This window comes from Phoca vitulina, unplaced genomic scaffold (assembly GCF_004348235.1).
Source record: "Phoca vitulina isolate PV1807 unplaced genomic scaffold, GSC_HSeal_1.0 scaffold1, whole genome shotgun sequence".
Taxonomy (NCBI): domain Eukaryota; kingdom Metazoa; phylum Chordata; class Mammalia; order Carnivora; family Phocidae; genus Phoca; species Phoca vitulina.
Window position 1 is genome coordinate 61170158 of NW_022589704.1, and position 16669 is coordinate 61186826.

General features: G+C 40.8%; 1 protein-coding gene across 1 annotated transcript in view; it reads right to left on the reverse strand.

Annotated features, from left to right (window-relative positions):
* The window catches only part of MYO3B (myosin IIIB), a 390474-nt gene that overhangs the window by 369329 nt on the left and 4476 nt on the right, over positions 1-16669 (reverse strand). The window contains exons 4-6 of the mRNA XM_032401018.1: positions 8917-9021; positions 8576-8675; positions 5329-5405 (exon numbers count right to left, since the gene is read on the reverse strand). Coding sequence (XP_032256909.1) covers positions 5329-5405; positions 8576-8675; positions 8917-9021 — 282 coding nt within the window. The remainder of the gene's footprint in view (positions 1-5328; positions 5406-8575; positions 8676-8916; positions 9022-16669) is intronic.

Here is a 16669-nt window from a genome sequence, read left to right on the forward strand (position 1 = left end):
AGCCACTTACCATCCAGAATAGAAGTATTTCAATATTTTACCAATCAGTATGGCCACACCCATGCATACCAGTTAACTCTAAGGCATTATTCTAACATAGTCTACAAATGTCCCCAATAAAAATAACAGTGATACTTTGGTCCTTTTTCTTGAGTTTCAGTCATTTACAAACATTCAGTTTAATTCTTTGCTACATGTGATGGTGGGAAGGGAAGATGAAGGATCAATTTCCCCAACCCCCCCACCATCACCATCAATACACATAAAGTAGGCCTGTATCCCATTTTGTTATAGACCAGGATATTACCGGGCATGTAAGTGATACAAATACTAGCTGAGCAATACCAACACTGACAGTGGACATGGGTTGTATTGGAAATCTTCTAGTTCAGTGGGTCACAAAATATAGATTCTAGTCACCGTTACCCACCTACCCACTCAGTGTCCCTGAGCACTTAGCCTGGCAGAAACTTGGATTCCTTATCTATTAAGTCATGTACTCATGCCTAACTGGCATCCTCACAGATAGGTGTGAGCACTTAAAAAATAATATCTGTAAAAGTTCCATGCAAATGTGAGATACCATTATGCATATTATTTATTATAAGAAATTGGCTGTCAGGAAACAGTAGAGGAGAAAGGAGACAATAAACATAGCTAATAGGAAGACTGTGTTAAATATATACATACATACATATATATATATATATACACACATATATATATGTGTTAAATATATACATACATACATATATATATATATATGTATGTATGTATATATGTCTAAAAGGCTAAAGTAAGAGGCAGGGAGACCAGAAGTTCAATGTAAACGGAGGGTTGAAGGAGGTAACCTGAGTCAAACATCTCAGGAGATAATAAAAAAAAATGCTTGGCTAGAGATCAGGTAGGACAGAACAAAATTCTGAAGGTGCTGCGTACCCAGGCGGGAAGGCAATTTGTTATGCTTAGTACATCCAGAAAGAACTGTGTTTGCCTTAAACACCTGAGGCTGTGAGAGAACAGTGTGTGTGTGCGCGAGCATGTGTGTGTGTGTGTGTGTGTGTGTGTGTGCAGAGAGCCAAAGCTGAGGTCTCTAAGCTAGCTCCTCTAACATGCAGACCTGTAGATCCCAGAAGACTGGCTGATTATCCTGGAAACTTGAATTATTTACTACAGGAGGGGTGTTAAGAATTTGGAGGGCTGTTATGGGTTGAGTTGTGTCCTCCAAAAAAAAATATGTTGAAGTGCTAACCCTCAGAACCTCAGAATGAAAACTTATTTGGAAATAGGGTTGCTATAGATGTAATTAGTTGAGTCAAGGTGAGGTCATACTGGAGCAGGGTGGGCCCCCAATCCAATGTGACTGGCGTCCTTATGAGGAGATAGCCATGTTAAGGCAGAGACACAGAGGGAGAGGGCCTTGTGACTACAAAGGCAGATACTGGAGGCCAAAGAATACTGAAGACTGCCAGCAAACCGGCAGAAGCTAGGAAGAAACGAGAAAGGATCTTGGAGGCTTCAGAGGAAGCGAAGCCCTGCTGACGCCCTGATTTTGGACTTCTAGCCTCCAGAACTGGGAGATAATAAATTTCCGTTGTTTTAAGCCACAGAGTTTGTATTACTTTGTTATGGCAGTCCTAGAAAACGAATATGGAGCAGACAGCCTTTGACCCCAGGACAGGAGGAGAACCCTCTTTAACTTCTTCAACACAAGATCAGCCTCATGGAAGTAAAGGGGGGCGTCTGTTTGTACCAAGGGTACTTTCACTGGTGGCTACTGCAATACTGGAGCCACTACTGCCCCTCAGATATTCACAGGCAAGACTGCCCCCCAAGTCAGCCCCTACCTACAAAGCCATGCAGGTCGCAGCAGGCACAGCCGGGATTTTTGATGGCTTCACGCAGCTGCTGAACCAACAAACTCTGCAACTCCCCACTTCTGTCCTTACACGAGAAACTTAATTTCCTATTGTTTAAGTCATTTTGCTCAGGGTAATCTGTTAAACACATAGTTTCTATGTTGAGTGTTTTCCTTTCCCTCTTGTCTTCCCTAAGTCATAGTATGGAGTACTATCACACTTAAGGGCACCCCTAGAATTCTTCTTCTTCTATTTTGCTGAGTTGATACTGCTTTTACCCAGTATTTTTTAACTTTAGTCATATCCAGATGAGGCAGTGAGAGGAAGTAAGTGGAGAGTGTTGACAGTCTGAGAGCCAATGCCTGCCGCGGCTTTGAGCTGCCCCGGTGAACTGTGCATTTGGACTGTTCATCAACATTTGATTGTGGTGTGGTCACATTCCATTAGCTACCTGGTTTGTAGTATAGCCTACTTGAATTAAATATTGAAGTTACTCAAGCTGGTGAAATAAAAATGGAAATAAAATTGAGAAAAGAATAATTGGGTTCCATTTCTCAAAATTAAATAGGATCAAGGATCTTTCAGCTGCATTTTCAAAATAAAAGCCCTGGTCACCTGGAATGATTTCATGCCACCGGTACCGGCACTGCATGCATTGTTGTCATGTTTAATCTAAACACCGCTTATTCACACTAAAGAAGCAAAAGCATATTAAGATCAATATACTATGCAGGCTGTCACATGAAGGCAATGTTCATTTGAACCACTGCTGATTATACTTTCAAGAACTGCTCTTGACCCAAAGCTTTGCTCACCAGGGAGAGTACAAACGTTTGTGGAATCGGTCGGACAAATGGAAAATTGTTCCTGTGGACACTCTTACGCAGAATTATGAAGCAAAAAAGAAGCTTTGTTGAAAAGAGTAATTCTCCATTTAGAAAATAAAAACATGAGGATTGTGTAGGCTTGAGTGCCAAGAACTGCAGCCCGGGACTGACAGCATACCCCCGACACAAGCGGGCACCCTGAAAGAATCTGAGGCAGGCATGAGCCATCAGGCACTTGCTGCTGAAAGGCACTGCAGGGTCTCCACATGGCCATCTGCCTACTCCTCAACGTAACCACTAGAGCAGGCAGGATGCCATGCTGGCTTTTCCCTGCTGAGAACACAACCAGTTCCAGACAATATGAGCAACAGAGGCTCACCACAGATCACTATACTGCCCCTTCTAGAAACATTCCACATATTTTATTCAACCCAGCTGAAACTGAAAAGTCACAAACACCACATGAGAAATGTAGAAAGCCAAGGGCAGGCTTCTCTTATTTACGTTTTGTGATTGTGGGAACACCAGCTTGCTGTGGATTAGAACACCATCTTTGGTGTTATGTCATCCTAAATATGCGCTGAGTGGCCTCAGTTATGCTTTAATAACAGATCAATCAAAATCTACAGAGAAATTTGTTGATACCAGTAGTTATAAAGCCTCTGCAAACTACCCTCCAAATGCATCTTCTCCTTTGGCTTTTTTTTTTTTTTTTACCAATGGATTCATTCATCCGACAGGTGTTTACTGAGCACCTACTCTGTATCAAGCACTATGTTGAGAGTGGGACATCATAGGACCCGCTGACAATTACAATGGGATGATCACAGTGTGCTAATGGAGGCTGTAAAGGCTGCAACAGAAACTTAAGGACACGAGCCTCAGTGTCAGCCAGGCATTAGGGAAGGTTTCGTACCGGAGACAGGTGCATCTGAGCTGAGACCTGAAGACTGAGGAGGAATGTGTCAGAGTTCTGAGGGCTACTCCAGAAGATATAACAATGCATGGAAGGGTTTAAAGGAATGCTGTATCAACATGGATTTGGGGTGAACTTGTTGTTCACTACTCTTGAGGCTTAAGAACAAGTAAATTGGGAAACAGTAACCTGAGAAGAGGGTGGATAGGTAGATACGGGCTGGAATATGAAGGGCTTTGTTCACCTTCCAAAGGAGTTTTGATTCTGTCCTCCAGTGTTTCTCAAAGTGGGGTTCACAAGGTCTCTATGAAAATTTTTATGTTTTTGTTGCAATAATAATTTTATTAGTAATCAAATGGGAGGAACAGTGATAAAAACATATTCCAAATCATCTGGATGACCATTTGCCTCACAATTTCAGTGCCCCTATTTATGTTTACTATTAAGTTGGCATAAGCCAACAGAGATGTACCAGTTAGAGACCAAAGAAGATGTTGTTTGAACGAAGATCACCCTAGTTGAAACTGAGTAAAGTGGTGGGAGAACGGGGTCACCACATGGTACATGGTAATAAGTAGGACAAAATAACTCAAAATAATACATGCTGTCATGCTCTGAAACATATTCATACTGCAAAGGACAACTGAGTTTCATAAAAGTGTCATCTGTCTCATTAAATTAAAGGTGTTTATTTGAATGATACTGGCTCTGTAGCTTTTTCATAACACATTTTTTTCCTTTTAGTTTTATAGTTCTATAAACATAAGGCAGAAGTTTATAAACATAAGGCAGAACTAGTTTCATGTTTTTTAAATCCTATTTAAGAAACATTTAAGATTTAAGTAAACACTGGAATCTGCAGGGTTTTTCTTTTTCTCCAAAACGGGCCTGTCCATAACCCAAGTATGAAAAAGGACCACAGAGAATTGTGAGCCACTGAAAAACTTTCAGCATATTGGTGTGAACTGACTGCTGTGTTAGGAGCTCACCTGTGCAGTCACAGAGAGGAAGAACAGCCATGGGGTCAGAATGGAGACAGAAAGACCTCTAAGGAGATGAACGCCTCAGTCCTGTTATTAAAAGCGCCCATTTGCTTAATCCCAGAGACCTGCTCAGGGCACAGGCCCCAGTACTGTGGAATTAAATGCTGACAGGGCAAGCAAAGCTGCATCAGTGTTTCAGGGTATGCCTTATCTAGGTGGAAAATTCCCTAAACTTCTACATGATTCATCTCATGGAGGCCTCTGTGACGATGCCAGAACTAAATTAGGACCAAATCCCAGGTTTTGCTAGAGAGCCAAAAAAGCACACAAGAGAAGTTGCTATCTACCTGGTAACAACAACAAAAAAAACCCAGGACCTCTGCATATAGTGCCGTAGTCCGGCTGGAGCTGAAATCTTTCTCTTTACCAATCCATGTGTCACTGGGCTGCACCTATCCAGGGAAGGTGACTTTTTCTAACTTACACAAAGGCTGGGTGAACTTGCCAGGCCATGACCTGTGGAGAGAGCTGCATCTTCTGGAGGGAACACCTTTTTCTAATTGCATGAAGGTAACTTATAGGCTAGCTATGACTTAATCCTGCTTTTCTCAGATTATGTGTCATCATTATCACTCCCCAAACCAGAACTTACAGTTCTGAAAATTTGGGGAAGCATATGATTTTCTCATAAAAAGGCATAGTACCAGCACACTCAACAATGTAAATAAATGCCTTCTGATTACCTCAGGAGCCATCCAGAATGGGGTGCCAACAGATGTGTTTCTCCGTAGACGTGTACTGGTGAGTTGAGCGGAGACACCTGTAAGAAAAGGGTACCATAATTCAGCAGTGAACAGAGGGTGATGCTAAACCAGAGGCTGGCAAACTTTTTCCATAAAGGGTCAGACAGTCAGTAGGCTCTGAGAGCCATATAGTCTCTATCATAACTGCCACTAGAGAGCAAAAAGCTGCACAGACAACACAGAAACAAATGAGTGTGGTTGTGTTTCCATAAAAATTTATTTATGGGTACACATAATTTTCACGTCATAAAATATTCTTTTGATTTTTTCCCCCAATCATTTAAAAATGTAGAATCCACTTTTCTTTCACAGGTCATATAAGAGGAGGCAGGTCAGATTCAGCTGACCTGTAGTTTGCCAAAACTGTAGTTTGCCAGTCACTGTGTGGGAGCATTTACCTCTCTATCTAAATCACTAGAATATTTTTTTTCATAATGAACATTCCTACCCGTATTGCTACAGAATTGGAATCAAAAGAAAATATCGGGGCACCTGGGTGGCTCAGTCGTTAAGCGTCTGCCTTCAGCTCAGGTCATGATCCCAGGAAGGGATCTCTCTGCTCATGATCTCTCTGCTCGGTGGGAAGCCTGCTTCTCCCTCTCCCTCTCCCACTCCCCCTGCTTGTGTTCCTGCTCTCGCTGTCTCTGTCAAATAAATAAAATCTTAAAAAAAAAAAAAAAAAAAGAAAAAGAAAATATCAAGGGGGACCTGGGTGGCACAGTCGGTTAAGCATCTGACTCTTGGTTTTGGTTCAGGTCATGATGTCAGAGTCATGAGATGGAGCCCTGCGTCCAGCTCCGAGCTCAGTGAGGAGTCTGCTTGAGATTCTCTCTCCTTCTACTCTGCCCCTCCCGCTTATGTACTCTCTTTCTAATAAATACATACATACATAAATAAATCTTTAAAAAAAAAAGAAAATATCAAGAACTAAACCCAAAATATCTTCCTATTATATTTCCAAAATATTTCAGGTGATTTCTTTCTTAAAATGGTGCTTCATTTTATGGAGGAAGAAAATCGGCATGTATTATTTATAATAGAGCATCAGTGTAAACATAAAAAGTTTCTAGTCCCTTATCTTACCTAGAAGCCTGGACACCTGGCAAGAAAACTATGTTTGTCAAATGGAAAAAGAAGCTGATGAAAAATATTATTATCTAGGGCTCAGTGTTGAGGACCAGAATTTTAATGTAATTCCAATGTATTTTATCTCTCTTAAGTCTTCAGCTCTCTTCTTTATACAAGTGAATAAAGTAGGGCACCTGGGTGGCTCAGATGGTTAAGCGTCTGCCTTCGGCTCAGGTCACGATCCCAGGGTCCTGGGATCGAGGCCCACATCGGGCTCCCTGCTCGGCGGGGAGCCTGCTTCTCCCCCTCCCTCTGCTTCTCACCCTGCTCATACTCTCTCTCTCTCTCTCTCTGTATCTCTGTGTCTCGAATGAGGAAATTAAAAAAAATACATTTAAAACAAGTGAATAAAGTAGAAGTAAAGACGCACTGGATTAGGAGTCAGAAGACCTGTTTTCCATCCCAATTATGCCTTTTCCTAATTGTATGACCTCAAGCAGACGCCCTCACTCTGAGCCTCAGTTTTCTTATCCTCAAATTGGGGATAATGATACCTGTCACACCTAACACAAAGGGTTCTTCTTAAAGATCAAATAAGAAAACAAATGTGAAATAACTTAAAAATTGTAAAATATTTTACAAATATAAGGTATTCTTTTATGCCGAGCAGAAATCTAAGGCAGCCCTTAACAGAATCACAAGCATTGCCACTAAGGCTGTTGAGGATGAGAACTTAGAAACCTGAATCAGGCACAGTTTTGCCAAGGCCCAGGTTGTTTTGGGTGATGGTTGCTGGACACTTGCATTCTCTTTATTAGAAATCCAAAGAGGGCTCTCTAAACTCTACTGGCCGTGGATAATTTGTTATTTTGCCAAATTCCCTGCTATAATTTTGGTTAAAAAAAAAAAGCTTTTCTGTTTTTAATTTCTAGAAATTTCTTTTGCAGCAACTGGATATTTAGGAACCTTCTACTGGCAAGATTAGGAGACTCACTTCAAATCACAAAGCTGGTGAGTAGATAAATCAGCATTAATCCCCATCCTCATCCTCCTAGGCTCTTTCCCTCACAATACATTGACTGCCCTTGGGACCACGTGTAAAATACATCTCTGACGTTATCCACAGCACATTCATAGGGTTATACCATTCCTTATAAATAAGGAGGAGCATAAGACTTGAACAAAGTCCCTCTCTGCTATTTTTCTTTGCTTGCTCTTTTAGTAAATAAACCAGTACACCTAAAGTAACTTCATTTATTTTTGAGTAATTTCTTCTAAGCAAATCATTCACTAATACATTTTAATACTGAATTCTTTCTTAACAGTAAAACAATGAATATTCAAAATCATCAATCTTTTCTCCTACTATGTTGACATTTATGAAGAACATTTTAAAAAGTGCTTCTGTAAATGTTTTCTCATTATTTGTATCAATCAAAGTGAAGTACTGTTGTTGAACACATTTAGAAGATTAAAGCATTCAATAAACTTAAAAAGGAAAACCAAATGGTTTGTTGGTTTGTGAATATCAACACATAAGTGTTGCAAGGAGATATTTAATAGGTCTCTGGCCTTAGGTGATATTGCTCTGCATTTCCTCTCACATTTCCATTTCCTGTTAATGTTTCCAGTTCAACCAGCCTCACATGTAGCAGCAATAATCACAATTTAAAGGGATGTTAGCTGCCAGACCCAAAGGACTATTTTACCTTCTGCTCACTGGGAATAAGTATGCCTGAGGCTAGAAAAAGTCATTTGAAAGACCAAACTGCTTTCTCTTTTCATATGCAAAAGAAGAAATGATGAAATGTAAATTATAGACAACAGCCCTGAGAATAGAAATTCTTCCCAGAAAAGCAAGTTTTTCCATCAAATTCTTTTGAAACACTTTTATTTTCTATCTTTAATAAAATTGCTTCAAAGCTGAAAATAGATTAACAAACACCATCTCCTAGGGTGATCCATCTGGTAAACACCCCACTCTCCAGTCTGTGTTTGACTGGAAAAGCCCCTCAGCCTATGGGATAGCAGAGAGGCCCCAGTCTTCTGAGACTGCAATAAATTGTTGCCTTGGGCTAAACTGCACACATCAAGAAAACAAACGACAAGCAGTCATTACCAAAGTCAACGAGCTTAACTCCTCCTTCTGTTGTCAGTAGAATGTTATTCCCCTTGACATCACGGTGGATGATTCTGTTATTGTGCAAATGCTGAAGGCCCTGCATGGTGTCCCACCACCACCAAACAACAGGAAAGAGAAAGGGGAAATTTGAATGGTTATTTTAAAACAATCACCCTACCTTTAAAAATCCAATCAACGCCCACATTTGGCCATACCTCCCTGCTGTTACACACCTTGCATATTACAGGGCCATTTCCACTTGTTAATAGGCAATTGTGATCCAACTGATTACAAATTGCCCCCTCTGATGTCATCCCCAGCCTGATGGATGTTCTTACCAAGAGGGCCCCATATAAGATGTATGAGATCATTGCTTCATCCAAATGCTGGCCGCACCTGAGTAGACCTTTGACAAGTTCGGTGACTGAGCCCCCATTACACAACTGCAAGAGGAGGTGCCAAGGAGAGAGATTCAGCAGGACATACAAAAGAAAATGAAAAAGACGTTAAGAAGAAAAGCTGATTATTGACCTGATGTAGTAAATTTACAGATCACAAAACTCCAGGTCAGAATAATTAAACTTCAAATTTACATTATACCGTCAAACCTAGGGTATATGTGTGTATTTATTCAGGGTGATGATTTATAAGTGAAAGTACATGTCCAAAAAGTTGATTGTCAAGTGAAATATAAAAGCACAAATTATTTAGACATTTGAAAGAGAAAGCATATGAGTAATCATGGTGATTTATTGGATATTCTTCATTTTACATGAATATTGTCTACTTAAACACACACACACACACACACACACATACACGTGCATTTTAAGGATAAGAGAAGACCAGAAGATGCCGTTGATACTTGGGAGGAAATAAATTTCATTTCAAACCTTCCTGTCTCCAGGGCTAGCACTGCAGGTATCAGAAGCCCAACCAGCAGCTCTTTCTAGAGTTGCCATTTGCATGTCAAATTTATGAGGTGGAGTTCCCTCATTTGTGCATTTAACCTTCTCATATTCAACCCTGGGCATTCAGCAACTTTATGCCCTTATTTTTTTCTGTAATGAAAAACACTGTAAAAGTATATCTTGCATATTTGCTCTTTGTTATATATTATACATTACTGAAATTTGAGACTACGTGAACCAGGCATACTATACTTTTGTGGAAATTTAAGGGTTTTCAAGGATAATTTTTACTAACTGTAGAAGTCAATATGCAGGTTTGGGCTTGGTCAAAAGCTTGGGCTTAAGTCAAAAGTTCTTAATCGGTTTGAGCAGGACATGTAAATACCTTGAAACTGTAGGCGGCATGTTGTATATGCATCTTGCATTTTTTCTGCTGAGAAAATTCAGAGCTTCCTTCAGATTCTCAGAGCCATCCTTTCTCTTATAAGGTTAAGACCCCACTTTAGACTAGGTTTCCCCCTGGCACTTTACCTGAAATTTGGGAAAGAGTTAACTAGTGAACAGTGGGGGGCTCCCCGGGGTTGTGGCTGCTTGAATCAACTGGCTTTTTTTTTTTTTTTTTTTTTTTAAAGATTCTATTTATTTATTCATTTGAGAGAGAGAGAGAGAGCACACAGAGGGAGAGTGAGAGGGAGAGGCAGACTCCCCGCTGGGCAGAGAGCCCGATGCGGGGCTCGATCCCAGGATCCTGAGATCACGACCCGAGCCGAAGGCAGACGCCCAACCGACTGAGCCACCCAGGCGCCCCTCAACTGGCTTTTCATAAACAAGGAAATATGAGGGAACATAGATTAGCACCTTTCCTAAAAGAAGACAACTCTTTATCAAGATAACACAGTAGGATCTATTTCACTCTAATTATGAATATCTGTGATGTTTTATCAAAGGGTGAGTAGATGTTTTTATTTGATGTGTGTATCATTCCCTGTTACATAAATGGCAGATACCTTGCATACACGTTAACAATCAAAATGATCTGGAACTGAATCTGCCCATTTTTTACCATTTAAATTGCTCAAAAGTAGTAATATGTGATTAAAAATCTAATTCAGAATTAGCAATCTTTAAAACATGATAAAATTACTATCAGGAATGATTTAGGAGGGACGCTAAAAGCAGTGAAATGCATTGAAGACTACGATGGTCCCATCAGTTTGTGATTAAAGGGTCCTTGGAATCTACTCTCTACCAATGTCAGGTATAACTTGTAATTCAACACAGATCATTCTGATGGCCCTAATGCTGAGAACCAGGGTAATGTCTTCCAAAGGATTCCACATTCTCTTGATTATGATTATCTTTTACATGACCCAAAAAGGGCAAATAACATTCAGTATTCAATCTAATATCCTCTTGGGCAATGAATGCATTTTCAGTGCCATGATTTGTATTAAAAGCTAAGCCTTCAACAGACAAAGATAATTTTCCAGAACTCCCCTAAATAGATTCTGTATTTCAAGGAACAAATACTGGAGAACTGACGAGAGTCAAATGATGATCATGACATGACAGAAGGGAAGTTCTCAAGAAAAAGAAAAGCCCTTCTGGAGCTGGTGGTATAGAGCTTGGAGAGCTTGAGAGAAAAAGATTGGAGTGACAATGCTCCCTCTTGAGGGGTTCTAAATAAGGGCACAATTATCATAGAAATTTCAATTTCTTATGACCCTCTTTTCATTTGTAAATCTAAGGGGAGACCTTCTCATAGGAGCCTCATGCCAACAAAGGGGTGTCCATGTTGAACGGAAATGGCAGTAGGGTAGGGTGAGGCTGACCAAGGCTGGGATTTTAACAGTTCCCTACAGCTCATTCATGACTTACAGAAGATTCAGAACTTTATGCTCCATTTGGGGACAGGGATAAGACTATAGAGTTTTAATGACAAGGACAAGAGAGTGAGGACCTCATGATAAGAAGGAGTATCAAGGATCAAGGACATGGGGAGATACCAAAGCCATAAAGTACAGGGACTTAGGCGTCACCACAAAATTCAAGGCTCCTGTCCTCACTCCTATAGCTTTACATGAACATCTGTTGTACCTAGATCCAGATGCCACCCAGGACAAAGGGAAGAGGAAGAGGAAAGATGAGGTTCTAAAAATACTGAGTCTTTACCCCCATGATTGAGTTTTGACCTGGACTGTGAAAACAGGATATAAATAGTAGAATTTGCCCCTTTCCAAAGAAATCACTCAGTTGGACCAAGTTTAACAGAATGAATTAAATCAGTTGTCTCCTCTAGGCAGGCTGGGGGCTCAAGAACAAAGTTGAGTTCAGTTATTGAAAAGAAAGCTACCTCTTTGTTCTCAATAGTTTGTGACTGTCCAGTTTATGACCCATTACTCATTCATGAATACAACACAGTCCCTGACCTCAAAAAGCTTACCAACAGTAGCAGATACATTAGTAATTAGGGCATGGCATAAGGAAGTAGGGGTGTGCCTAAGGGAGTGTGGTGGCACCAAAGAGGGAATGGTGGCCTCTGCTGAGATAGGGTGAAGAAGAGACAGTCTGTGAAATCTTCTTAGAGGATGCAACATTTACAATGGACACATGAGTTTATGGCAGATGGACAAGAAGGGGAAGGGCATCTATGAATTCCAAATAATCAGCTACTGTTGGAACAAAGAGTGCCAGAATCCTAGGGCAGGGAGATGGGGAAGGAAGGTGGGGAATAGGAAATGACAAGTGTGCCCTGCTAATGAGTCAGGCTTTATTACTACATATGTGTCTATTATAACACCATAATATATCATTAGATAGGAATGGTAAGCAATCAGCAGGTTTTAGGCAAGAGGTCTCTATTCAGATTTGTAGTCTAGATAGACCAGGGCAGCAGATGCAGAGTGGACAGAATAGGAAGACAACAGAAGATGGACACCTGCTAGGAGGTGTTGAAGCAATCAAGAAAGGTAGGGTCAAAAAGTCAAGAGTCATGAGGATGAAGATTCAGGGACAGATATAGGAGGCTTTTATGAGATAGAATCTGCTATCATTTCTGACCATCTGGATGTAGATAGTGAAGAAGAAAGAGACCTATGGATCTTGTGAGACTAAGGGAAATATCAATAAAGTTCTTTGATCCTCTAAAGCCAAAGTGATGAGGGAGCAGAAGGCAGGCTGAGGACAAAGCACAAGCTAACACCCCAACCCCCTCCCCCCGCCGTGGTATATATGTGACATTCCTCAGGCACCCCTGGCTGCCCTGAACAAAGGAAAGGGAAAAACAAATGGTTAACTGATAGAGATCACAGTCATGCAGGACATGAGTCTCCATCAGTTTGCAACTGTCTTGATGATTTACAAGGAAAAAAGCATCTCCAGAAACCTACAGACTCAATTTCCTGGACCCCTAACATTACCCTCCCCTCCATAGGATAGAAAATCTTATATAATCAGTCATACCTCACAACCCCAGGGCAGGTCTTTCTGCCCACGGGTCCTGTCCCCGTGCTTTAATAAACCACCTCTTTGCACCAAAGACATCTCAAAAATTCTTTCTTTGCCATTGGCTCTGAACCCTACCACTTCAAACCACATCAAAAGCAGTAACAGGAATGCAAGGCACTATAACACCTTCATCAGAACCTCTCCTGAGCCTGGCTCCTATCTCCGGGTGGCACATGCTTTGTTGAACTGGAAGTGCACTATTAAAATTCTACTGAGAGAAAATTTAAATTAAATGCTGGGTGATGATCCAAGCTAACTCAATCCTGGAATTCCGCCCCCCACCCTGAAACGTCACTTTATTCTCTCCTGCCCTACTTTAACTGTGGCCACTTTGGCAACACAAGCCTATTCAGCGATATTTTATACATGTAGCCAACTTATAAACTTTCCTCATAGCTCTAGAACCTATGAAGAGATTAAGAGCAGCCATTTCTGTATCAGAATCAAAACAGAGCTGTGGATTTAAAAAGAACAAAAGGATCCTACTTGGTAGGTGCCTTTTGTTCACTAAATGTCAGAGTTTAAGAGCTGTGTGACTTCCTGTGATTCATGAAAACATGTAATCAAACTGCCCACGGCCCCTTTAGAGGAAGCTGTCCTGTGAAATTGAAAAGCCCCCCAGTATAGTTTTAAAGGGCAGCCTGTGGGTTACAGAAAAAGGACTTTGGGTACTTGGTATGAAAAAGGAAAGCAGGGACACACTGACAATTGTCCTATCAATGTAAATGTTCAGTGAAATGAAATGAACATTTTAAAAGCATGACAAGGAATTACATTTAAACGCATCAAATAAATAATCCCCTTAGAGTTGTAAGAAGGCAACCAAGCCTCCAGCCCCACCCCTGAAGGTTGGCGCATGCAGCCTTTCATTCCCACCCACTCTGCCAGCCATCAGATTCAAAAACAGAGGTGTGTCTCCATCCCTGCTTTCTTCCCTACGCCCTCCGCATTCAGGAAATGTGGCAGCTGGATGCATCTAGAATTTAAAGAGCATTTTGCTCCAAACCAAGAAAAATAGAAAAATGATTATGTACCGCATCTATTTTCTAAAACACCATTGAATATTGATTCAATCACAGTATGTGCATTTGTTAAGATGGCCATAATTTCAAGCAATAAAATGTTCCTTGCTCAATAAGCCATCAACTTTCCCCTGTGTTATTAAAGAATGGCCCATGCACTATAATCACCAAACCTTTATTCTAGTCAAAGCTCCAACTTTCAAGTAGGTTCTGTACTGGCATGTTGATTTGACCTAGTCAGATTGCAGAATTAAGAGGAATTTCTTTTCGGTGCCTTTTTGTTCAGGGGATTTTATCTTTCAAGGGTGTTAGGTTCAATAGGGGACATAAAGCAAAAGTCAAGAATCATCAAAATTACTCAATAAGATGCCTTAGTGAGTAAGGAAAGGGTTAAGGTATAGGCAGGGAGAGATAGGAGGCCCCTGACCCCCCTGACTCGGCTCACACAAGGGGATATGTGACCAGGCTCACAGAAATCCCAAATGTGGAGAAAGGCTGAGGGATACAAAGCCAGAGATAAGGGAATAAACCAGACCACCTGGTCCTGAATGTGAGGGAGTATTTTTTTTGGCAGCTACATTGTAATCACAGAAAATGACCGGATCTCAAGAAGAACTAAGCCAATAAGGGTGTTATCAATAGTCCTTGCTCAAACCAAAATGGCACAAGAATTTCAAGGCCACAAGCTTCCCAGTCGGTTCTCAACAAAAGACTGCCACTAAAACCCCACAGTGGCAACCCATTCGGGACCCCTCTCACTCTGGAGAGCTTTTTCTTTCTGTTTCTGCTCTCACCTTCACTTAATAAACTTTCACTTTGTGGCTCAGTCAGTTAAGTGTCTGCCTTGGCTGAGGTCATGAGCTCAGGCTCCTGGGATCTAGCCCCACATTGGGCTCCCTGCTCAGTGGGGAGCCTGCTTCTCCCTCTCCCTCTGTGCTCCCCCTGCCCCGTTGTGCTCTCTCTCGTGGTCGTTTAATCTCTCTCTCAAATTAAAAATAAATAAGTAAATAAACTTGCACTTCACCCTTTTGTATCCACAAGATTCATTCTTTGACTCTGTGAGACAAGAACCCTGCAACCCTGTAACATTAGGAAGCACTGTGTTGGATGCTAGCCACCACTCACTAAGGCCAGAACAACATATTTTTCCTCCACACTGTTGGGGCAGATTGTGTTTATTTTCTGATAGCAGGTGAAGTCAATGGCTTGCACTAGAAGAATGAAAACTGCGCCACTTGCAACCCAAGCGTTCCCATCAGAGTGGGGAGGTAGGAAGCCGACTCCCCACTGAGGGAAGTCCCACCTCCCATGTCATCTCTCCAGGGCACGTGCTTATTGAGGAGGGTGGTAGGTGGGCAGAGTCACTCCCACTCCTCAGCTTCTCTCACTTTTGTTGAGCACACACAGTGCATGTACACAGGATGCAACGCTGCTGCATTTCAAAGTTCCTCCCTTCTTCTCCACTCCCAAGGGTTCTACACCTTCCTTCTGACCCCTAGCAATCCAGTGACTCTCCTTCTAGAACCCTGCCAGAGGCTGCCATCGGAAGCAGGGCTTGCTAACCATCTCTGGCCAACCAAAATGTACTTGTCCTATGTTCCAAACCATCAGAGCCCTGCTATGATGCTAATTCATTAACGTGAGAAACTTGAGTCATGCCACAATATCAGCGGGTGAAAATGGTTTAAAGTTTAAACACTTGCAAAAAAATAAAAAATAAAAAAATAAAGTATAATACTTGCAATTATAATCAGGCCCATACCAGACTTTCTCGGGCCTTAAATAAAAGCAAAAACTGGACAAAGGATGTCTCCCCTCACTTCAACCCGGCTTAGTTACTGAACTTATACACAGATCTCTGATAGAAAAAACAGATTTTAAAAAAGTAATTATTTTATCAAGTTTTATAAATATTTTACTTTACACTCATTTATGTGCTCTAAACTCCAAACCATTTAAGATGAACATGTGATTCATGCTGAAATTAATAGTTTCTATCTGCTGAACATTTTACGCTAAAAGGAAAAAAGAGAAAATATAGTTTATGCCTTAGCACACACTAGGTATTTTTTCTGAGTATTATGTTTTTCTTAAAGGCCTAAATTCTTATATCTCATTTAGGTGAGAGATAATAGGACTTACAGATTTTTAAAATTTAATATTTAGATTAAAACTTAACTCACAAATTTTCCAGAACATTATTATGTGTGTTTTCTCTCCACACCTTTCTAATATAGTAGGTGTCTGTCACAAAAGAGAGCTTTGGTTTATTTTCTGCTAACAATTAGTAATGAATTTCAGAAAGGACATTTTTATTTGCTTTTGTTTTCAGAGTTGTGGTGATTTAAGGGGGTTATTAACAACATTTTTCTATCCTCTAGAATTGCTCTATAGAATAGCTTCTCACTGGTCCTTTCATCTCATTCAGCAAGAGCAAAAGTAACATAAATTTAATCTCAATATACATAACGAGACAAACAATATTAAACAGACCATAAATTTATTGTGTAAGTCTCCTAAAGCATGCCTAAAAAAACTGCAGATAAAGCAAAATGGTCAGGGTGCCGTGTAGATCATCATGGTCTTCCTACTGTGTGTGTAGGGGTGTGTGTGTGTGTGTGTGTGTGTGTCCAGGAACTGCTTTGATCGCA